Source organism: Leptonychotes weddellii, chromosome 2 (assembly GCF_054177405.1).
Source record: "Leptonychotes weddellii isolate Sample4059 chromosome 2, ASM5417740v2, whole genome shotgun sequence".
Lineage (NCBI taxonomy): Eukaryota > Metazoa > Chordata > Mammalia > Carnivora > Phocidae > Leptonychotes > Leptonychotes weddellii.
In genome coordinates, this window is record NC_138370.1 from 11,432,534 (window position 1) to 11,457,968 (window position 25,435).

The 25,435-nt window shown below is 40.4% G+C and overlaps 1 protein-coding gene, 1 long non-coding RNA gene and 1 pseudogene across 2 annotated transcripts in view; 2 read left to right on the forward strand and 1 right to left on the reverse strand.

Annotated features, from left to right (window-relative positions):
• WWC2 (WW and C2 domain containing 2) overlaps positions 1-25,435 on the forward strand; it is a 206,318-nt gene that overhangs the window by 100,899 nt on the left and 79,984 nt on the right. The window contains exons 2-4 of the mRNA XM_081807339.1: positions 1,070-1,179; positions 13,032-13,235; positions 14,033-14,109. Of these exons, the coding sequence (XP_081663465.1) occupies positions 1,070-1,179; positions 13,032-13,235; positions 14,033-14,109 (391 nt within the window). The remainder of the gene's footprint in view (positions 1-1,069; positions 1,180-13,031; positions 13,236-14,032; positions 14,110-25,435) is intronic.
• Positions 15,531-22,108, reverse strand: LOC145717632 (uncharacterized). Its single transcript, XR_014140975.1, has 2 exons — positions 21,933-22,108; positions 15,531-16,378 (listed from the first exon to the last, which is right to left on the reverse strand). It is a non-coding gene; the product is annotated as an uncharacterized LOC145717632 (long non-coding RNA).
• LOC145717631 (mitochondrial import inner membrane translocase subunit TIM14 pseudogene) lies at positions 19,458-24,687 on the forward strand (annotated as a pseudogene).

Consider the following 25,435-nt stretch of genomic DNA (forward strand, 5'->3'; position numbering starts at 1 on the left):
GGGGTGGCTGGGTGATAGACATTGGGGAGGGTATGTGCTATGGTGAGCACTAAGAATTGTGTAAGACTGTTGAATTGCAGATCTGTACCTCTGGAACAAACAATACATTATATGTTAAAAAAAAAAAAAGAAGAAGAAGATAACAGGAAGGGAAAAATGAAGGGGGGGGAATCGGAGGGGGAGACGAACCATGAGAGACTATGGACTCTGAGAGACAAACTGAGGGTTCTAGAGGGGAGGGGATTGGGGAGATGGGTTAGCCTGGTGATGGGTATTAAAGAGGGCACGTACTGCAAGGAGCACTGGGTGTTATACGCAAACAATGAATCATGGAACACTACGTCAAAAACTAATGATGTAATGTATGGTGATTAACATAACATAATAAAATTAAAAAAAAAAAAGAAAGCATAAGGCAGCTTCAAAAGGTGACATCACATTGATACCTACGTTTTTGTGTGTTTGGTTCCATTAAAAATTGTGTTGAGTGACTGGTATGTGTAAGATACTTACAAAAATAAAATATACTTGTCCCTCCTGTCATAGTGGACCCCACATTCAAGTAAGTGTTCAGTTAATTTATACAAGAGCATCTAAATCTAGAATTAGTGTAGCCTGATACGTATCTTGTCTTAGAGTTACTGGTGTGATGATTTCCATGATGCCAGGATTTGAATCCCGGGACAAATTCTTCTTTGTCATGGGAGAGCCATTTAGTGGAGAGCTGGAGCAGGGTCCCAGGCCTCCTTACTGTCAGCTTGGACTTCTCCCTGATTTAAAATGGCCTTACTTATTTATTGTATGGATTTATTTCCTAGTCTTAAGCTGTGAACTTTGCAAAGGGTATTATGACTTAACTTTTTTGGATATTCATCTCTGTATTTTATCCTCGTTTTTTTTTTTTTTCCATTAAGATTTCAAACACAGCAGTGCAAACTCTAGACACAATTGAGAACAAAACGGAAATGCCACCCACCTAGACACGTCTTCATTGTGGTTAGGGTACCGAATTTTGACCTATGTTGTTTGATGGAAAGAATCACCGTGCACTTATTCTGGTCTGTTGCAGGTTAACGAAGCCCTTGTCATTTGCTGATTGTGTTGGGGATGAGCTGCCGTGGGGCTGGGAAGCAGGGTTTGACCCACAGATTGGCGTCTACTACATCGATCATGTCAACAGTAAGTTTTTCTTTTTTGTAAAAGTACCCCCCCCCCAAATCTGGATCATACAAAAGGGTAAACTCTCTACAAAGTGAATTTTTTTATTTTAAACCCCACTTTCTCAGTGACTGATATTACCTGAAATGCCCGTTTTGGAATCTGGGGCATGTATGTACATTGGGCTTATGGGGGCAGAGACAGAAATGAATCTGTCTGTCTGTGTGTCTGTCTGCGTGGTAGGGGGTGAGTGTTCTCGAGCACAGGTGTGGGGACCAGTGGAGACCATGAGCCGTCCCATGACCACTGCCCTTCAGAGTGGGGTTCCTCCTTTTCTTGTCCTTGCCACAGAGTTGGGCATGCTGGGCACGCCGCGTACAGTCAGGTCCAGTAGCTTCGTGTGTGCTATGGTGGGAAGGGGGGCGACTGACATCAGCCCCTCTCGAAGATGCAGCTGTGCCGTGGAAAAGACTAAACCTTTGTTTTGTTTTGTTTCCTGATTTCTTTGTGGTTGTAAGGGAAGCACCTCTCATTTTAACAGCTTTTTAATCTGTCAGATCACTGGCAAGGTAAGGCTAGGCAGAGGATTGCTGTGACCATGAACAACTTTTTAAAAACACATACTCGGAGTATTGTTTATATGTCTGTGTGTGTGTGAGTGTAAGTGTGAGTGTGTGTATATTTACTCCCTACCCACCCCTTTAAAAAATTTATTCAGATGGATGCATGTAATACTCACTGATACGCATTTTGCTTATTTCACTTAAAAGTGAGGATCTTGAGGGGCGCTTGGATGGCTCAGTTGGTGAAGTGTCTGCCTCTGGCTCAGGTCATAACCTCGGGGTCCTGGGATCGAGCCCGGTGTCGGGCTCCCTGCTCGGCAGGGAGCCTGCTTCTCCCTCTCCTCCCTCCTTGTGCTCTCTCTCAGTATCTCTGTCTCTCTCTCTCAAATAAATAAATAAAATCTTAAAAAAAATAAGGATTTTGAGTAATATATAATGATTTATACTCTGTTATCTTATTTCTCATAGGTCTATTATATTAAAAATTTACATAATATAGTACTCTTTAGGGGCACCTGGGTGGCTCAGTCGTTTCAGTGTCTGCCTTTGGCTCAGGTCATGATCTCAGGGTCCTGAGATTGGGTCCCACATCGGGCTCCCTACTCAGCGGAGAGTCCGTTTCTCCCTCTGCCTCTGCCGCTCCCCCTGCTCGTGCTCTTGCTCTCTCACGCTCACTCTCTCTCAAATAAATAAATACAACCTTTAAAAAATATATATAGTGCTCTTTAATATCTTTAAGAATAATATCATTATAAAAAAGTATCTTATTTGATGCTTGGTTGTTAGTGATGGCTTGCAGCTGCCCTCGTGTAGGTATATGATAAAGTTTTTGAGAGGCACAAAAAGCCCATATTAATAACAGTGATCTCTTAGAAACCTAAGAATGTTCAATATATAAAATCTGCTCACAGTACTTACATCAAATTTGAGAAAATATCCCCCCACTGATTCTCTGTCAGGGTCTTTTTTTTTTTTTTTTTTTAAGATTTTTATTTATTTGGGAGAGAGAGAATGAGAGACAGAGAGCATGAGAGGGAGGAGGGTCAGAGGGAGAAGCAGACTCCCTGCTGAGCAGGGAGCCCGATGCGGGACTCAATCCCGGGACTCCGGGACCACGACCCGAGCCGAAGGCAGTCGCTTAACCAACTGAGCCACCCAGGCGCCCCTGTCAGGGTCTTTTTTTGATCTGAGCAAATCCTCACCTCCCAGGATGATTGGGAAGGGTTCCAGAACTGATGGAGCTGCCCCACTCATGCCTGACATCTGCAGAGGCTGAAGGCGTGGGGTGCTTGCTGAGGTGGGGGAGAAGGCTTTTGCCCCCCAGTGGTCTGCTGGGAGGCTCCAGTCCCAGTGCGGTTGGGACACAGGACTGGCTTCCAGCAGTTCACACTGCGAGGAGGGGCTCTGCCTGGGAGACCACCGAGAGTGGACAGTAAAATGCTTCTCCTCAACCCAGCGGCAGCCAGCGAGCTGGACAAGAGGGCAGTTAGGATGCCGGCATGGGGGGTGTTTGTTACCGCGCGGTGGGTGTGCAGGCAGCATGGTGAGTCACTGCGCGCTGGAGGGCTGCAAAGTTGTCCCGTTCTCACACGAAGATGGGATGGAGGGATCGAAGGAGCAAGGACTTGGAAGAATTAAGTCAGTCTTTGAGCGAACACAGCTCGTAATCTCTTGGAGGAGAACATCTGGCGCATAGAGTTTGGGAACCATTGTTTATGCACACATTAGTTCAATGTAACTACAAGTAATAGTTTCTGTAAGCTTTACTGGCTTGTAAAATACGATTAGAAGAAATGTGACTTTTGTGTAGAGACATCTCTCCCTGAAAGCTTGCACAGATCCCATGAAGAATTCATCATTGTGGGTTTTAAAGTTAGCTTTCATTTTTATATTTTTTAGTAAACCTTTCTTGATTGTATTGTTATTTGTGGGTTTTATTGCTTATCAATGATCAACATCCAAATATTTTAATGTTATAATGGAAGGGACTACTTTTGGTAAGATTCAGTTCATTTTGAACGGTTGAAACTCCTGATGTCATTGCAAATAAATAATTCAGTGGACTATCCAGAGTGTATAACTATTTAAATCGCACTTTCATACAAGTTTAGCTTTTTTTTCCTTAAATAGTATTTATGGAAGCAGAAACAAACTTCCCTGTCCTGGTTCGACAGAACCAGGCTCTCATGGCCCCGAAATGAGAAGCTTGATTCCCTCAGCTTCCCTCTGGCTACCTGTAGAGTCACAGGTTCCTAAAGCCACCTTTCGGGCTTTCCCTTCTATCTCAGTGGAAAAGGGGTTCTCCTGGACCCCCACCCCCGAGAGCCCTCTGAATAGCTTTTATTTTTTGTTTTATTTTTTAAAGATTTTATGTATTTATTTGAAAGAGAGAGAGGTGGTGAGAGAGACTATGAGTGGGGAGAAGAGGGAAAAGCAGACTCCCCACGAGCAGGGAGCCCGATGCGGGACTCGATCCCAGGACCCCGGGATCATGACCTGAACCGAAGGCAGATGCTCAACCGACTGAGCCACCCAGGCGCCCCTCTTAATAACTTTTATGTCCCATCCTTCTCTTTCGTTTCTTTACCCATCATTTTCTGGTTTTAAAAATTTCTCCCAGCATTTCTTTATCTAGTGGTTCTTTTGTCTTCATATTTAAACACTGGAAACTCTCAAAATGAAACCAAACCAAAACTACCAAAAGAAACAAATAACAGTTCTCTCTCCCCAACCCCATTTGTACTCAAAAACCGTCTTTCAGCCCGAATCCCTCACCAGCTGTAGCCCTCTCTTTTCCCCTCCACCGGGAAGCTTGCTTGAACTGCACTGTGGACACTGGTCTCCGTCTTGTCACAGAGACTGGGCTCACCTGAGACCCCACAAATGGTCACATCCAGACAACACCTCTTCCTTCATCCGACAAGAGTCTCTTGCCACCGTGGGTTATTTCCTCTTCTACTTTACTCCTTTGGATTTCACGATACCTTCTATTGGAATTTCTTTCTTTCTTTTTTTTTTTTTACCATACCCCACTGCTCTTACCCCCTTTCCTTTTGCCTGTCCCCAGCGTCAAGATTTCTGTAGTCACCTTCTGTCTGCAGCCTGCAGATCCCCTTGGGTGATGACCTCAGTTACTTCCTGAGGCCGATGGCTGCCAAATGGGTCTTGTAAGTCTTGTCCCGGGTTCCAGATGCACGCAGTTGATTCTTACGAGGTGGCTCTTTCCAGTCTGCCCCCACTAGCGTGCCCTCCACCGGCTTGCCCTGCCACTGGAGGACGTTGTCCCTGTGTCGTGTGCTTCCTTGGCTTTCTGCCTCCCTTTGTGACATCTGGTTCCAGCCCTGAACGCTCTCTGCCCAGCGCCTGGGTCCTCCCTTGTGGCCACGTCTGTCCAAGGCCCCTCTGCCCAGGCCTCGCTGCTTCCCACCAGCCTTCTCGGGCGTGCAGGTCCCCGCCCCCGTTCCGAATAAGGTGCCCCGTCCAGGTATTTCTGTAGTGCCAGGCGCCTAGGGATTTTTAAAAAAACATTTGTCACATTGCATTTAAATTCTTTATTTGTCTGTTTTCCTCACTAAATTGTGAGCTTCTTGTGGACAGTGACTGCAGCTTCATTTCTTTATCCTTGGGTAGCTCATATTATGACGAACTCTTAAACGTTAGAAGGACGGAAGAGCTTTATTTAACTCGCACACTGAAAGCTTTCTGTTTGTTTTTGAAGAAAGTAAAGTTCAAGGATAAATTATGCTTCAGAGCGTACCCTTCTGAATATTTAAAAACTTAATTGTTAGAATACAGGTTTTTAAGTCTACCATTTTGCTTTAGTGCGATAATGGTATCCCAGTGGCCTGATGGATTTACTGTGCCCTAAAGTGCCCAAATTACCCACAGCAAGTAGTTTTCCCACTAAAAAGGATCTGGTCCATTATCTCATTAATCTTAAAGACATTCCTGTGAAGTAGTTTAGGGAACAAATGGTATTATCTTCTCATAACAGCTGGTCCACACATATGTTGTGTCTTGACATTGTATAGTTTCAGCATTATTTTCTCTTTATTTACAAAAAAAAGAAAATGAAATAAAGCCTGTTTGGCTGTTTAATACTATTTCTGTGTAACACTATTAAATATCTAGGTGTAAAAGATTTGACCTTGACAATGAGTATCTTCAGCCTTAAGTGTTTTATGATAGAATTCTTTAGTGAGTTTGTGTGGAGTGGGGGTATAGATATTGGTGGGGGATGTTTGTAACTAAAAGGTAATTATGAAGTGCTGTTTATAAGGTTTTGATATTATCACCATAAGTAGAAATAAATCACTTTTTGGGTAGCTTTAGAGTTGTACCTTAATTTTTTTGTCTTTCTTTTGGTAATGGAGGTCTCATTTACATTAAAAAAAACCACACAGCTTTTACGTGTGCATTTCAGTGAATTGTGGCAAATGTATAAATCTTTTGTAACTGCCTGTCCAGTCAAGATGCAGAATAATCTCATCATCCCAGTAAGTTCTTTCCTGTCCCCTTCCCCACTGCTGCAGATTGTTCTGATTTCTGTCACTGTGGCTTAGTTTTGCCTGTTCTAGAACTTCATATAAACTGAGTACATTCGATTCTGTGGATGGAATCTTTCACTCAACGTATTTTTAAAGGAAAAGACTGCTGATACAATATTGTGGATGAATACTCATAGTACCTTTATCTTGATAAAGAACCCGTATCCGGATCATATAAAGAACTGACTGGCAAAAGTCAACATTAAGAAGACAAATAACCCAATTTAAAAAGGGCCAGCCACCTTAGATACTTCCTCAACTCTCTTCTCTGTCATCTGGCTCCCGTAGAGCCTCTTTTCCTGGTATTCTAGCAAGTACGATGTGGCTTCAACCTCGCCACACACTATCGAATGCTCCTCAGGACTGCCTGGGTGTCAGGACGGAGTGGAGAGGAAAGGAGCCTGCGGTGGGCTTCCACCACACCTCCAACCACCAGCCGCTGTTGCCTGCCATGGGGCTGCAGCCCATTCCTGGGCTTCTCTGGGATGGTCGTGGGCGCCCCCTCGGTCCTCTGACAAGATGGAGTGGGTTTTGTCTTGGAGCTTTTTTTGTCTGTCCCCATTTCAATACCCATGGATATGGGAAATACAAGAGGTAAGGGGCATATAAAACAGCAACAAAATAGGACTTATTGCTGTACCATTGTTCTCTGAGTTCCAGCTTCCTTCCACAGTCCTCCTTGCTCGCTCTTACTGTGTAGCATCTTCCTTTGATTGTTTTATGTACACTGTCCTTGCTGGTGGTGGTTGTCGTTTTGTTTCGCTTTGCTGTGCTTGGTTTTTAGTTGTAATCAGAGGGAGAGATTGGATAGCACACGCTTACTCCATATTACTTGCACCGAACTCCTCTGTATTAGTTTTGAAGCATCCCATGTTGTGTTTAAATTTCATGAAAATTCCTCAAGTGTGTGTAATATTTCATATGGAGCTGTTTCCTTTAGAAGAAGGGAAATAAATTTGGGGCCCAACTACTTCATCTCTGTCATAATTCACCCTTTATATTTTCCTGGGAGGATAAACTATTAAGTTATTTTATAAAGAAAATTTTTAGATACTTAAAACATCCAAGTAAAACCTATGACGGTGGTGGTGATACAGATTTTTAGTGAGTGTAACTAACAGTTGTTAGCATCACGAATCTGTGTAATGATCTGCATGTTTCATAGAATTGTCACTTCGGGGGTCTAGTCCCAATCACAGTTGTCCCTTCCTTCCATCTAGATGGAGGGTGACGAAGATGACGGTGCCCTTCTTCCTGCACCTGGAACCTTCCTTCCTGCAGAACGCTCCTTCTGTCTCCCCTCATTTGCTGTATCGAGTGTCCCCATATCTTGTCATCCTCGAAGATGTGACCTCACTCTCATGCCCCCCCATGCCATCCTTATCTCTACAGCATTATTCTTCTTTGCCATTACCATATGAACGACGCTTCTGCCTCTATTTCTGGCTCTTGATTGTCCTAGTATTTTGTCAGACATTTCATTTATAGGACACTGCTACCTATTTTGCCCTCAAGACTTCAAAACAAACAGGTACTAAATGGGATTCTTCTGTTTTCCCTTTGACTTTATTATCTTTTGATACATTATGGTCCTCATGATTACTACATTGAAAAATTTAGAATCATTTTGTCAGTTCTCACAGATTTTTATCTATAATATAATATCAAATTTGCTCCTTTAGCTACTTGTCCACTGGCATTTTCCTAATTCAGACCCTCATTATGCCTTTTGTTTCTTCCTCTTTTTTTAAAAAAAAATTTTTATAAAAGTAATGCATATGTATAGGAAAAAAGTAGAAAATAGATAAATAAAAGGAAGAAAGAATATCCATATTCACACAACCCAAAGAGAACTAAATGTTCTAAATCTCTTAGTGTGTATCCTTCCAGACTTCTTCATTTTGATACACACACACACACACAGAGTTTTAAATATTTTTCTCTATAAAATTTTTGATATCTCAAGTGGGATTATATTATACGTATGATTTTATAAACTTTTTTCGCTTAACATATAATCTTTTATTAAAAAATTTTCTGCACAATCATATTGAGTCTTTTGGAGACTTAGTCGAGCTCTGTAGAGACAGTAGAACCTCACATTTCTGTCAGATAATATTCCTCAAATACAGCTAAGATCTTTCCTGGCTGTCCTAGAACCTTTGTGGCGCACCATCGCTTACAAAATGAGTTTCATATTTATTAACCTGGTGTTCAAGAAACCGCAGGCTAGTCCCTCTTGGAGTAGTAGTGGGGAAGAGGTGAGACAACATAGCCGAGTGTGGGAAGAACCGCCGTTGGGCTGGCAGAACAAGCGAGAACAAGTAGAAGGACCCTCTCTATTCTGAAGGCCGTAGCTGTGACTGCTAGAGACAGTGCTTTGAGCTGATACCCAAAGAATGACCTAGTTAGCCAGGCCAGGAGAAGAAGGGGCTGGGGTTGGGCTTGGGGGTTGGGAGGATACCCTCTCAGAAGAAGAGAGATCACAAGTTAATGCCAAAGGTCTAGAGAGGCCACAGAAAGCAGGGCTTGATGGAAGGAAGAAGTGTGTTTGTGGGGGCCTTGGGGGCTGGCTGTAAAAGTAAAGGGCTGGTCCTGAAGGGCCATTGTCTGGAACCTTTCAGAGCCTTGTTCCATCACTGCCTGTTGCATGGAACCTTCCTTTTTCAGCCAGAGAAAACCCCGTGTCTAAACTGCCATGGCTCTTGGCCTTCCTCCTCTCAAAGCTTTTATCACTTTTTACTGGACAAACTCATTGTGTGTGTGTTTTTTTTAATTTGTGTGTCACAATTTCTTCTATATTTTGTAAGTTCCTTGGAAGGAGGGCCTCACACCCGAACATCTCATTTCACCTATATTGCATGTAGTAGGTGGTCAGTACTTGTCTGCGGAAGTAACAACATAATAAGCTCAGCAGGTAGTTTCTAAGAAGAAAGAGAATGACAGTTACTCATACTTGCGTCACCTGTTCTTCCTGAGCACAGCAGAAAGAACAGAAATAGGCATGACAGACGGGGATCATACTCTTCAAGAATCTAATGTCATCTTCCATGATAAGCTCTTGTAATCACAACCTGTTCTCTGTCTATAAAGCTCCACATCTGAAACTGATGGAGTGCGAATCCCCTTCAGGTATGGGACGTTGCCACAGACATCATGCGAATTATATTGCTTTCTAATACAGTGATTTCTCAAGGTCACCAGGTCTTAATACAAAAATACCACATTTTTATAATATCTTTTTAATATTTACATTTAATAAATATTCTTTACAAATCCATTCAGCAAATATAGGCGAAGGAGGTGAAGCACAATCCTGCTTTATGAAGCCTTCTTCTGAGGTGCCTCTGGGAACCCTCTTTTGTAGCTCACATTTGCATTGTACGGCATTTCAGAAATGTAAACGTTCCCACTGAAGCTCTTGTAGCATACAGTATTTAAACCAGCCTACCGGAGTGTTTCTGCTGATCTATCCAAATAAATGCAGATCGTTTTTTGTTTGGTTTGGTTTTGTTTTTTAAGATTTTTTTTTTTTAAGATTTTATTTATTTATTTGACACAGAGAGAGACAGCAAGAGAGGGAACACAAGCAGGGGGAGTGGGAGAGGGAGAAGTGGGCTCCCCGCAGAGCGGGGAGCCCGATGCGGGGCTCGATCCCAGGACCCTGGGATCATGACCTGAGCCAAAGTCAGACGCTAAACGACTGGGCCACCCAGGCGCCCCTGTTTTTTAAGATTTTAAGAAATTTTTATTTATTTATTTGAGAGAGAGCATGAGCAAGGAGGAGAGGCAGAGAGAGAAGCAGACTCCCCACTGAGCCGGGAGCCTGACACAGGGCTGGATCCCAGGACCCTGGACTGCTTAACCAACTGAGCCACCCAGGTGCCCCAATGCTGATCGTTTATTATTATTATTATTATACTTTATTCATTTCAGGGTCAGTCCGTGTTACTTTCAGTGTTTTGTGGCAATTTAACTGTTGAACAGGTATCTTGTGGAAAGTATGCCAGTTCCCCAGTATGTAGGGAAAAGATGATTGGATGACACCTCTGAAGGTATTGACAGAAAACTAGGAGTACATACCTTACTCTAACTGTTATAAATTTTTCACATTTTTCATATGCATTTTGCGTTTGTAGTACCCCTTTGGTTGTCTAGTTTATTAGTTCTGTATCTCACTATAACATATTATCTCAAAACTTAGTGGCTCAAAATACATTTATTACCTCATGGTTCCTGTGTGTCATGAATCCAAGCAAGGCTCAGTGGAATCTTCTAGCTCACGGTCTCACAGGCTGGCTGTCCTCAAGGTGGTAGCCAGGCACAACTGGAGAAGGATCCGCTTTCACGCTCACTCACATGGTTGTTGGCAGGATTCAGTTCCCTGTTGGCTGCGGGCCAGAGGCCCCCTCATTCCTTGCCACATGGGCCTCTCCATAGGCCAGCTTACAGCATGGCAGTTGGCTTCATTACAGCAAGAACGCCAAGAAGCTCCAGGGAGGGAGGGCACGCAGAGGTGGCAGCCATAGCCTTTGGTAATCTAGTCCAGGTCCTACCCATCACGTCCTCTCTCATGTATTCATTAGAAGCAGATCACTAGGTCTAGCCCGTATTCCTGGGGCGAGAGTACGAGGAGGTGAGGATTATTGCAGGTCAGCTACAGTTAGGAAAACTTTTTTAAGACCATAAATTTCCATTTGGTAGAGGATGAGTTCTGTACTTTGAGTCAGCTTGCAGTTGTATGTTGGAAATGAATATAAATATTACATGTTTGTATAGCCAGAGACCTGAGTTATAATGAATATGTTAAACTGAGAAGTTTTGGCTCTTACTGGCTGGTGTCTGCCCATTCTCCTTATTCTCCAGATGGGGAGGCTGCCCCACCGTGCTGATGCCCATCAAGGCTGAAGGGGCTGTCCGATCAGGACTGTTCCCTCCTGCATCTCTTTAGACATTGACTCCAAGCATATTTTTTTCTCATAATTACATGAGATACGCCTCTTTTGTGTGTTGAAATACATCTTTAAAAATGAGCGTTCAAAATACTACGGTAGAGGAAGCTCAACTTTTGTTCCCAGTGGCTGTGAAGTGAGGGTTCCTGGCCTGAGGCAGTGGTTCCAGTGTATCTGGCTGACCCAGGCCATTTTTGTTAATCACTCAGGACCTCTCTAAGCCCTGAGGGGACCCAGGCTTCCCAGCCCGAACCACCTCAGTTTAGTGTTATCCCTTATCCTTAGAGACCAGGGTAGTTAGACATTTCCAGAACCAGCCTGGCCCCTAAAGATTCTTGTGTCCACATCAGATCACCTCATATCATTGTCTGGGTTTTGACTTAAAACCCTACAACAAAGGTTGCAGCCTTTGGGGCCAACCAGAAACATGGACATTAAGACTGAGAGTCACACGCAAAAACATTTTAAACACAGTGTATGTCCCTGAACATTCCAGCAAATTTATAAGTTAATTTTCCTGCCCTAATTTACCAGGAGCAGGTTCTCATATTCATACAGTGGCCAACCCATATGACCCAACTGTTTTGATAGTAAGTGATTTAATTTATAGAGGTGACTGATCTGCAGCACGAAGCGGTCAGCACCCATCAAAGGAAGTTGTATTACTCCCAGTTCCCAAGGGAAAGGGTGCATCGCCCTCGCTGGGCCACAGTGGGAAGCTGCTGGGTCTGTCTGGGTCGGGCGGGAGGTAGGAGTGAAGGAGAGAGCGCAGGCCAGAGCCTCTGTTGGAGGAATGGGCGAGGCCGGGTAGGCAAGTTTGAGCAAGCTCAGGATTGGATAGTTTGAATAATTTCATGGAGAAGGCAGCTTGTGAGCCATTGCAGAGGAGGGCTTCTTGCAGTCTCCTGCGCAGCCTTTAAACCTACCATTGCGTGGGTTCTTCCCATAGAAACTCTCATTGGGCTGGGATTTTTTTTTTATTTTTTTTTAAGAGCTCTCTGGGTGATTCTAGTATGCAAAAGGGCAGAACCAAGAACTGTGCCTTGGAGTATTCTCCAACCAGGTCTAGGGTTTGGTTCGTTTTTTTTTTTTGGTTTTTGGTTTGTTTTTAATGTTCAAATCCACTGTGGACTGACTGATATTTTTGTAAAATTCAATAAAAATGAGTTATTTGAGAAATGGGGAAAGGGATAAAATGCGAGCCCAAAGATTAGTAGAGTCAACAATATACAGTAACTGTATAAAATGGCTATGAACATTTCAAAGTGTTACCTCGTGATTTCTGTCCTTGTTGTGGTGGACATGTAACAGTGTGGGACTTGTGTGGTTGGTCAGCAGAGACTCTGAGTAGTGCTGATGTCGAGGGCAACATGGCAAGAGTATCCTGTATTAAGTAAAGGGAAACATGTGCCATGGGAAGTGAATTGGGTTCAGATCACACAGGACCTTGAACGCTGGCATAAATCGTTTGGCTGTCATTCTCTAGGTATTGGGGAGCCAGAGAATTCTTGAGACGAATGGCCGGATCCCGGCTAAGGAAGCTTACTTTGGCAACTTTGTGTACAATGGCTTCACAGTGAGGATAATTGTTAACAAGGATCTGAAAGGGGCTGGATGGTGTGGCGAGCCACTGGGTAAAATCAAGCAAAAACTGTTATCAGATTTCTGGAGAGGTCACTTCATAAATACTAATGAACTGCATAGAGGAGATAAGAATTAAAGCTAGCCACTTTTTTTTTTCAAAGCTTAAATCATCCAAAAAAAAAAAAATCCTTAAATTCTAAAGAATAACCCACCTAATGTATTTTCAGAAACCACACAGATTGAAGATCCGCGAAAACAGTGGAGAGGGGAACAGGAGAAGATGCTCAAGGACTATCTATCGGTGGCTCAGGATGCTCTCAGGACGCAGAAGGAGCTGTACCACGTGAAAGAGCAAAGACTCGCTTTGGCCCTCGATGAATACGTACGATTAAATGATGCCTACAAGGAGAAGTCAAGTTCTCACACAAGCTGTAAGTATAGCGTGACTGCTCAGACTCTGGAAATGGGGACCGAAGTGTAGCTAAGAGAAGGCCACTTGGGTTTCAGTGGAGTTTCATTTTGAGTCCTCCTTTCTAGGCAGAAAGAGTCCCCAGAAGCCACGAGAGGGGGTGAGGGCACCCCACAGACTTCTCAGCAAAACCCCTCGACTCCATTCCAGACAGAAGTCCCCACCCGCCTCATTTGTGGAGGATGAATCCCTTCTGGTTTTTGCTCCTTCCTCTGCCTGATTGCCTTTTATTTATTGATGAGTTAATTTTTACCTGTTCAGATCAAGGCAAATAATTTGGCCCCCTTTGCTACTCTTGTACAATATTCTAGTGGGAGGTAGTGGGACTGTTGGCTGGAATGAAGTTTCTGTTGATCACCCTCTCATATCTCAGAAACTGATCATCTGGAGCTGGTTTGTCTAAAGAAGCAGTTTGGGTGGGCTCAGAAGTTCTCTAAGTTTCTGGGTAACGCACAGCTCTGACAAGCTGTATGTGCTGTCAGGTCCTCAAAGAGTTTATACGTAGGCATGAAATCCAGAGAACAGGAAGCTCCATGGTCTTTATGACATTCCTCTTTCTTGAGTTTTTATAAAAAAATGATAAAGGTTTGAAGATTACTTTTTATATTTAGGTGTCTGATGAATGACAGTAAAGGAATTCTAAAGTAAGTATCCACAGAAGCATGTAAATCTTGCTTTTAGAGTTTGTAAATTCCAAGCCGAGAGCAAGTTATACAACTTGTAAAAGTTACTTTTTTTTTTTTTTTTCTCTCCGAAAAGTATTCTCAGGATCTTCATCCAGTACTAAATATGATCCCGATATTTTAAAAGCGGAGATCTCCACTACACGATTAAGGGTAAGATTTTTTTTTTTAAAATTGTGGTTCTCTGTTTAACATATGTATAGAATCTGAAGGTGATGGGAGGGGCTTCATTGACCACCTGTCCTCTCCATTCGGTGCCGGGGTGGCCGGCCTACCTTTATGACCACATGTTCAGTGATTGAGAATGTCCTCGTTATAGAGGCACGTGTCCCATTTATCGGCAGTTCTGTTATCTGCAGTAGGTTAAGTGTATTATATATACCTCGTAATATTAATGTGACATTTACAGTATACTTAGTATATTTAGTATATTAAATCAACATTCGAGTCACGGGAACTTACCTTATCATGCTCAAATGTGTCTTCCAGGGTTTGGTGTAGCGCCCACAAATCGTGTTCCCAAGTCATTCCTTCTTGAGGGTAAAACTTTACTAGTTTTTCACACTTCCTCATGGATTGTTTCCTGATCTTTACCCTAAATCTTTTTGACCACACTGCTGCTAAGACCAGAGCTGCTTTATCCTTGATTTTTGGAGTCTTAAAGACTGTTTGTCGAGTAAATACATTCATGCAGCCAGTATCTCAATCATGAAATAGATTCTTACCGTGACTCCAGACTTACCCTGCATCGTCACTGCCCTTCTCCCCAAAGTTAACACTGGCCTCAGCAACACTGTAGGTGAATTTCTTACTTGCTTCCTTTGAATTTTGCTAAAATTCAATACATGCTGCCGTATGTATTCTTTCACGGCTTCTTTTGAACAACACTTCGAGATTCATCCACATTAACCTTTCCTGCAGCAAGCATTCCACTTTGTGTACATACCGTAAATTGTTTATCTCTTCTACTGTTGAGGTACATTAGAGTTTCTTCCAATTTAAATTAAAAAATATGTCTTAATATACATTTCTATGATACATATCTTTTGGTGCACATAGGCACACATTTTTGTTTGTTATGAAACCAGGAGTGGAATTGCCGTGTTGGAAAATAGACAAGCTTCAGTGTTAGCAGGGGCTGACAGAGGGCTTCGGGTCTCTGACTTGCTGATATCTGCCCTTAAAGCCGACTTGACTTTCTATGCATGGCTTTTGCCTTCATCCCACAGGTTTTGAATTTTGTATTTTTACTCTCAGTTCAAAATATTTTCTAACTCTCTATGATTTCTCATATGAGGGTATTAATTTTTAAACAGTTGGGGATTTTCTTATCTTTTTTTTTACTGATTTCAGCTTAATTCCCCACTGTGTATTTCTCTGTTCTAAAATTTCTGTTGGATTATTTTTTATTTCTACTTACTTGCCCAAATTCTGCACATGGATATGTAATTTTTTTGAACAAAATAATCACAGTTACTTTTAAATTCCATGTCTTTATTAATGCCGTGTATAGATTTCCTATATGTTGAATTCTTCGATTTGGTCTGTTTTTTTTTTCTCATGACTTTTGGTCACTATTTGGTCAAGCTTCTTAGAGGTGATTACTTTTTTATTAAGAGCCATATGTTATGTATGAAGAAATATAAGGATAAATTGAGGTTTGGGATGATCTTGTCATCCTTCAGAGAGGATTTAGTGTTGCTTCTTATGGACAGTTAGGCCAGGGGCAGGTAATTGTAATTCAGTCATGGTTCAAGATGTCTGAAATCTGGGCTTCATTCCTTTTGAAAGATTGGGTCTCTTTCCGCTTCACCCTTTCTCTTAGGGCAGAGCTCTTCAAAATCCCACCTGAACTTTGGGGATATTTTGTGGGGATATTCCATTCCTGCTCAATGGAAGCCAAACTCCAAATGTCTCCCCTGAACCTCTCAGCTTTGTGGGACCACCAGTAGCTAGCTCTCTGACCTCCGGCTTCAGTCACTGTGTTCTCCCAACTCGTCAGCTTCTCTGTTGTACACTCGAATGCCTCCAAAGGAAAAACAACACCAAGTCTGGATCCTGACTATGGGCTTTCCTTACCTTTTGGGTTTTTAACACAAGTTCTTGCTGCCATAGTAGTTCTCCAGTGTCTTCCTATAGATGTTTTGTTTTCTTTCTCACAACTTCTCTATTTGTTCTCAGAGGAAGAGCATGAGAAAAGTCTGTACTTTTGGAAGCTAAACCTCTCTTCAGTTTGGATTTCTTGGTTTAATGTGTGAAAACATTAATAGAAGTGTTCTGTGTCCTTCTACTGGAAATATCCATCCAGTGCATCACTGACCCTTTACTCTGTTGGTCCGCCCATATTTCTCTGTACACTTCTTGAGAATATTGTGGGACGGCTTGTCAGCTGCCTTGTTGTTGTACCTCAGTCTATACATTTCTGTGATTTAAAAAAAGGAAATGAAAGTATTTTGTTAAAACTTACTCTGAGTAAAATTTAATACTCACTGGAACTATGCACATATCAGGAAATTATTACATATTACAATTGCCCTTTGAAATTTTAAGTTTTTCACAGTTCTTGTCTTTGTAAAACACGTTGTAAATGGAATAACCACAATAGGAAGAGTCTTCTATTTTTCCTTTTAGGAAAGGTGAAAACTAAAGAAGAGTTGTTGCTTTTTATTTTTTTAGTTCAAATTAGTTAACATACAGTGAAAACTAAAGAAGAGATTTCAAACAAAAGCATATAGGGTATCTCCTGCAGATAACCATTTAGAAGGAAATGAAGCCCCATCACAATCGGGAGATCCCAGGAGATCCCAAGTGGTCACATTCCCCAGACCTGTTCTCCTAATGCAGCAGAATCTCTCAGATAAAGCTTATTTTATACCAGGTTTGATGTACTCTTACTATCAGAAGCCTTATATATATATATATATATATATATATATGGCTTTATATATATATAAATTTTTTTTTTTTCCCCATCACTGTGAGACCACAGAAAGTGCTTCCCTCCAGAGGAGTTTATAAGACAGTCATAGCGAGCTGTAATGGAAGATAAGAAGTGACACTCTCTTCATCTCTTTCATTAGTGAAGAGGTGCTCATTTAACACTTTCTGTCAAGATAAATGCCTTTTTAAAAATGTTCCCGTAGCAAATCGGCCCTTGTGGTCTATGTTGCTGTAGTCGTGGTTTGAACACTGGCAACAGCTGGCGCCTTCACTCTCCTGTTTGTGCACGTTTTGGCCACTTTGAGAATGCCCCAGCCATTCAGAGGTGGATGGGTAACTTGGCAGAGTCTCATAGATTTTGATAATCTGGCCTTTCTTGGCAGGCCTACCCTGTCGAAATCCCTGTGTTGGCTAGTCCTTTTTCACAAATTAATGCCACAGAAATAATAACTCACAAATGAACTAATAACTTTTCATTACTTTGGTGTCTCGAGTACCTTCCTGCATTTTCAGTCACTAACAATTTTTTAGGCATAGCCAAACACTAACTTCATCTTCATTATTTTGATCTAACAGTATTAGTAGATGTCCTTCATTTGTTTTACGGAATTAGAGCTAGTTGGTCAAATATTGAGGAACTAGGTATTTAGGAACATCTGTCTAAAACATCTGTTTTATAGTGTGGTCATAGGTATTGGTGATAATTGGGTTTTCTTTTCCCTCTTGGTCAAATGGGATAATTGGGTTTTCTTTTCCCTGTAGGCAGCTTATTTCTCATTTTTGAAATTGTGAAATGAATAAGTTAATGCTTTTTATTAATATACTCATAACTTTTAGAGGTGGTATTTAATTGTGTGAGAAAATATTTCTTAGGAAGAGGAATATAAAAACTTTTTACTGCAAAATTTATTATTTCTATAGTGAAGTCCATTATTTCTATGTAAACTGGGAAAAAAACTATTTCATTTTTTCATAATAGATACTTAGACCATATCCTTCTTGGGGTAGGAAATGGAATGTCTCATACAAACTGAAACTTAAATTCAGCTGATATTTTAAAAAATTCATACTCCATACAAACATTCATGATAAAAATTCTCAACAAAGTGGGTTTAGAGGAAACATACCTCAACACAATAAAGGTCATATATGGAAAACCCACAGCTAACATACTCAATGGTGAAAAACTGAGAGCTTTCCCCTAAGGTCAGGAACAAGAAAAGGATGTCCACTCTCACCACTTTTATTCAACATAGCAATCATACAATAAAAAGAAATAAAAATCATCCAAACTGGTAAGGAAGAAGTCAAACTTTCACTATTTCCAGGTCACATAATACTACAAATAGAAAACCCTAAAGACTCCACCAAGAAACTGCTCGAACTCATAAGTGAATTCAGTAAGCTCTCAGGTTACAAAATCAGTATACAGAAACCTATTGCATTTCTGTACACTAATAAAAAAGCAGCAGAAAGAGAAATTAAGGAATCAATCCCATTTACAATTGCACCAAAAATAATTAAAATACCTAGGAATAAACTTAACCAAAGAGGTGAAAGACCTGTATTCTGAAAACTATAAAACATTGATGAAATAAATTGAAGATGACACAAAGAAATGGAAAGACATTCCATGCTCATGGATTTGGAAGAACAAGTATTACTAAAATGTCTATACTACCCAAAGCAATCTACACATTTAATTCAATCCCTATAAAAATACCAACAGCATTTTTCACAGAACTAGAACAAACAATCCTAAAATTTGTATGGAGCCACAAGAGACCTTGAATAGCCAATGCAATCATGAAAAAGAAAAATGAAACTGGAGGCCTCACAATGCCAGACTTCAAGTTATATTACAAAGCTGTAGTAATCAAAACAGTATGGTACTGGCACAAAAATAGACACATGAATCAATGGAACAGAATAGAAAGCCCAGAAATAAACCCACCATTATGTGATCGATTAATCTACAACAAAAGAGGCAAGGCTTTGCAATGGGAAAAAGTCTCTTCAACAAGCGATATCGGGAAAACTGAACCACTTTCTTACAGCATACACAAAAATAAACTCAAAAGGATTTAGATATGAACGTGAGACTTGAAACCATAAAAATCCTAGAAGAGAACATAGGCAGTAACCTCTTTGACATCAGCCATAGTAACTTTTTTTTTAGATATGTCTCCTGGGGCAAGGGAAACAAAAGCAAAAATAAACATTGGGACTTCATCAAGATAAAAAGCTTCTGCACGGCAAAGGAAACAGCCAACGAAACTAAAAACCTACTGAATGGGAGAAGATATTTGCAAATGACATATCTGATAAAGGGTTAGTATCCAAAGTATATAAAGAACTTATAGGGCGCCTGGGTGGCTCAGTTGGTTAAGCAACTGCCTTCGGCTCAGGTCATGATCCTGGAGTCCCAGGATCGAGTCCCGCATCGGGCTCCCTGCTCAGCGGGGAGTCTGCTTCTCCCTCTGACCCTCCCCCCTCTCATGCTCTCTCTCTCTCATTCTCTCTCTCAAATAAATAAATAAAATCTTTAAAAAAAAAAAGAACTTATACAACTCAGGGTGCCTAGGTAGCTCGGTTGAGCATCCCACTCTTGATTTTGACTCAGGTCGTGATTTCGGGGTCATGAGATCAAGCTCCACGTCTGGCTTCATGCTCAGTGGGGAGTCTACTTCTTTCCCTCTCCTTCTCCCTCTGGCTCTCCCCCCACTCACATGTGTGCACTCTCTCTCTCTCAAATAAAGAAATCTTTAAAAAAAAAAAAAAAAAGAACTTATACAACTCAACACTAAAAAAAACAAACAATCCAATTAAAAAATGGGCAGAAGACATGAACATACATTTCTCCAAAGAAGACCTACAGATGGCCAACAGACATATGAAAAGAGGCTCAACATCACTGATGGTCAGGGGATTGCAAATCAAAACTACAATGAGATAGCACCTCCCACCTGTCAGTATGGCTAAAATAAAAAACTCAAGAAACAAGTGTTGGCAAAGATGTGGAGAAAAAGGAACCCTCATGCACTGTTGGTGGGAATGCAAACTGGTGCAGCCACTGGAAAAGACGGTATGGAGGTTCCTCAAAAAATTAAAAATAGGTTCTGTGCCTGCTGGTGGTGGCCACATCACTGTCTGGCAGAGGTGGGAATAGGCGGCTGCATCCTTTGGGCTGGGATGAACTGCTCTCTCAGCGGAGGCCGGGGAGCTGAGCCAGAGCCAAGGCCAGTCCAGTGGTAGCACTTGGACTGACCTTCGCTGCTGCAGGATTTGCAGACTGTTACGTTTAACTGCAAGCCATGAAACATAGGGAGCCTCAAGTAAAACAAGTTTTTCAAAGTCCATCAAAATCTGCTTTCAGTGGTGGCTATGACAGAGGGGGGGGGTTTGATCCAAAATGGCAAAATGAGAGGCAGCATTAATACTAGGCGTAAGGCCTACTGCGAGTAAAGGAAAAATAAGAGATGCTCATCAATGAATTATGCTTTTAAATCACCCAGACAAGGGAGGATCTCCTTACATAGCAGCCAAAATCAGTGAAGCTAAAGACTTACCAGAAGGTCAAGTTTAAAAATGAAGAAAATATGTGATGAATTTTAGGTTGTTGTTTATGTATACATGTGCCAGCTTTTTATAATAAGATGCCTCAAAGCTATAAATAAATATATAAAGATCTACCCTACAATCCAGGAATTACACTACTGGGTATATATCCAAAGAATATGAGAACAATAATTTGAAGAGATATATTTACCCCTATTTTACTGCAGCACTATTTACAATAGCTAATATATGGAAGCAGCCCAAGTGTCCCATCAATAGATGAATGGATAAAGAAGATGTATGTGTGTATATATGTGTGTGCACATATATATCCATGTATCCACATGTATCCATGTGTACACAATGAAATATTATTTAGCCATTAAAACAAACAAAATCTTGCCATCTGACCAACATGGAAGGATCTAGAGAACATTATGCTAAGGAGAATGAGCCATTCAGACAAAGACAAATGCCATAGTATTTCACTCATAGGTAGAATTTAAGAAAAAACAAAGAAAAAATAGGAGACAAATAATAAAACAAAATCTTAACTACAGAGAACAAACTGATGGTTACTAGAGGGGAGGTCAGTGGGGGGGGGTGAAATAGGTGAAGGGGGATTAAGAGTCTACTTATCTTGATGAGCACTGAGTAATATATGGAACTGTTGAATCACTATATGTACACCTGAAAGTAATATAACACTGTATGTTAACTACAGTGGAATTCAAAATAAATAATAATAAAAAAAAATTTAAGCATAAAAATTTTTTTAAAAATTTATACTCCAAATTACATATAGGTGAGATTTGGTGGAGAAAATAGTTGGTGAATTTTAAATTATCACTATTGTTTATTAAAGTGAAGTAAAGTGTTGGAAGTGTAAAAGAAAATCCTTAGAAATACAAATGCATTTGAGAAATTTGTTGAGCACTATAGCATATAGGTTGTGATCCAACTTTTAATTTTGTAAAAAAAAGAAAAGAAAAAGAAATAATAAGGCCCCTTTGGTTAAATTATTTGTACTCTACTCCAGACACATGGCTGATTGGTGAGCACTGCTATTAATATCAATGTACTCTCTTTGTTCTCAAATATATTTACTCGCACATTGTTAATACGAATTCACTTTGAATTATTTTTAGCAATGATGGTGGACTTGGGAAAGTCAACTATAATCTTACCTATTTGCAATCTTGTGCATAGATTTAAAAGAATGGCAGTTCAATTAAGGTTTAGTTTGTCACTGTGAATAGAGTTAACTCATGTGCACATCAAATTATGACACTTTAACCAATGATGTAACTAACACAAAAATCCTAGCAATGTGCTTCAAATGAAAAGAAATATGCCTTCTGAGAATGTAAATTGCTGCCAATAAGGCTTGTCTCTTGACTTGACATGAGAGTTGTTTTTATACTCACACTACATTTAAAACTTAGCTTATATCCTAAGTTCTTCCATCTGTGACTTACCCGATTTTAGCATGCTGAAGGAGATAGACCAGTACTAACCCACAGCACCAAACTGTATATTAGATAAGGCTATTACTCCTTTAGGACGTTCAGAAATTGTATTGTAGTACACCAGTCTTCCTGAATCTTGAGTGAAATGAAGAGTGGTGTGACTTGACTCAAACTGGCTTAAAAAAACAAAAACAAAAGAGAGAGCAAGAGTGAAAGAGAAAAGGAGAGAGAAGTACTCTATTTAGTGCAAGAACTGGAGTTGTCTCCACCGTGATGGACTAGTAGCTTGAAATAATTAAAATTCACAGCACAGAACTGCTTTTTTTCCAAAACCATATTCAGACCTTGAGTAAAATGATTCTGTAACACTTAATCACATTTTTGGTTTCATAATATTTTCTTTCTTTCTCTTTAATGATTTTGGTCTCCTTTTCTAGCTTTGAAGGGGACCGTCCTGCAAGCTAAATAATATGTACTTGAAAAGAAATCCTTCATTGACACTGTATTGTTGGGAAAGAGATGTTTAGTTTCTCCTCGCCTAGATAAACTACCATATCAGTTTCTCTGGCCATGATTTTCAGTCTTCTCCATCTTCATTCATAAACATTCTTATATCCACAATGCCGGTGGCAATTTATAAAATTAAATGCAATTAACTTCTTTTATGGGAAAATATACAGTCTAAAGCAGAGAGGAAAATAATAATTCATAAATGATAAATTTTAAATGATTCTGTAAAGCCTGCAAAACTCGTTCTCTCATTTTTGAAAGGCCATAAGAGTTAAGCTTTGTGGAGCTGTATGTGATAAATGAATACATTCAAACCAATACTTACATTCTCATACTTTTCCTTGATACATACACAACAAATACATTGACTTAATGTGTTCACATTAAATTTTGAAAGAATCAGTCTCATGAGGCCATAACAATGAAGCAGTGAAAAAAAATTGCTATATTATATGCATTTTGTAATTTTCAGCATTTTTATATGCACATTAATTTCTAGAGGTAGGGTGGTAGACGTAGTATTATCAGCTTCTACTTTGTCAAAGAACCAGAATCTGAGAGAGCTCCTTCAAGATATAGAAAAATAGAATTGTATGATTTGAGATTAGCCAATTGGATCCCAGATTTAGATCTTGTGCCTTTGGAGAGGAAAAGGAAGATTGATGAAATAGGTCCAACAGAGAGATATTTTGCCTAAAATACAGGTTGTTGGAATCACACAAATACCTTTTAAAAGCTTGAAATGACTTGTTGCAGTCCAGGAAGGATTAGCTGCTATAGGAATTGTCTTCCAACAGCAGACAATTAAAGAACTGGACAAAATCTATAAAACAACTGCTTTCAGACATTGGATAACAGGCAGTTGAGCACTGTAATCTCTTACCAAAGGGAAACAGAAGAGGTGAGCCCCGAGATCATACCATCTCCAGTGCAGGTGAAGGACTCAGATGCAGTCTACTTGTGTGCCTGAGCTGAAGAATCAGAAGAATAAAGTTCAATGAAGTGGAAGTGTCTGGAATTTGTGGGAATCCTGGGGAGGAGGGAGCTACAGAGAGAGAAGGGGCAAGAGAAAGCTCTGGAGATTTCTAATGCAATCTCCTCAAATCTTTGGCTGAGTAAACATGGTCTAAAATATGACAAGGATGGGGAAAGAAAGCAGTAGGACAAACAATTCTCAGCGCTCATAGGACTAGGAAGAGTTTCCATCTACAAGCCAGAATGGAGAGACCTCATAAGTTACGGGGCAGTAGAGAGATCTCAGTAGTGGGGCCATGTTAGTCTAAGGCTAAAAGGCGCCTCTAGAACTGCCGTAAACAAAATTACAAGCAAACCTTGAGTGGATCACATTTATTTATTTATTTATTTATTTATTTATTTATTTATTTATTTTAAAGATTATTTATTTGACAGAGAGCGAGAGAGGGAACACAAGCAGCGGGAGTGGGAGAGGAAGAAGCAGGCTTCCCGCGGAGCAGGGAGCCTGATGCGGGGCTCAATCCCAGGACCCTGAGATCATGACCTGAGCTGAAGGCAGTCGCTTAACCAACTGAGCCACCCAGGCGCCCCTGGATCACATTTATTTAAACCAATTTAACTGTGTGATAGAAGAAGGTCCATCACTCTTTGAAAGAATGCATCAAAATTCAGCACCAATGATGTAAAATTCACAATGGCCAACATCTAGTCAAAATTTCCATGCGTGTTCGGGAATGAGAGTAGGGAGGAGAAGCAGAAGGAAGGGATCCCCAAGGGGCATGAGGAAGCTTCCAGGGGAATGATGGATATATCCTTTAACTTGATTATGTTGGTGGTTTTGTGGGTATATGCATATGTCAGCACTTACCAAAGTATACAGTTTAAGCATACTCACTTTATTATATGCCAGTTATGCATCAATAAAGCTATTAAAAATTGCCAAGCATTCAAAGAAGCAAGAAAATACAACTTGTAACAAAAACAAGAAGTCATAGCTATTACTTAATTAGCAGGCAAACATATTAATTACACACATGCTCAGTAATGCAGAAGAAAACATGATAAGAGAAAATAAAGATATAAAAAAGATCAAAATGGAAGTTTTATGGATTAAATATGTAATATCAGAAATGAAAAATACACTGGTTGAGAACAACCTATATGCTGAGTAAAAAGATCAGTGAATTTAAGACATAGGAATAGAAACTATCCAAAATGAATTACACAGATGAAAAAAGCCTGAGAAAAATTTAACTGCACATCAGTGTCCTCTAGCACAGTATTAAATGATCTAATGTATATGTTAGAGTCCCCACAGAAGAGAAGGAGGAGGAAATCACAAAAAAATGCTTGAAGAAACCAGAACTCTTAAGTCCATAAGTACAGGAAGCAGAATAAAAACAGAGATCACAGCAAGGTATATCATAATTAAATTGCTGAAAATCAGTGATAAAAAAACAATCTTAAAAGCAGCCATAGAAATTAGACAGTTACATACAGTGGAACAAAGATAATGACAACAGATTTCTCATCAGAAGCTATGCAACCAACAAGGCAGTGGAGTGATATCTTAAGAGTACTGAACAAAAAAATGTCAACCTAGATGGCTATACCTAATGAAAATATCTTTCAAAACTGAAGGCAAAACCAGCTCACTTCAAAAATGGGCAAGGCACTTTAACAGACATTTCTCCAAAGATGTGCAAATGTGCCATAAGCATATGAAGAGATGACAAACATCACTAGTCATTAGGGAAATGCAAATCAAAGCCACAATGAGATATCACCTGACACCCATTAGGAAGTTTTTGTTTTTATTTTTGTTTTTAAAGGGCAAAATAACAAGTATTGGTGGAGAAATTGGTAACCCTTATGCATTGCTGGTAGGGACAGAAAATGGTACAACCACTATGGAAAACAGTCTCTGCCGTAGATTTTTCTTTCCAGTTTCTGGGAAAATTATTAAAAACATGAAAACCATTCTTAACTCATGAGCCATAAAAAATTGGACTGCAGGGTATGTTTGA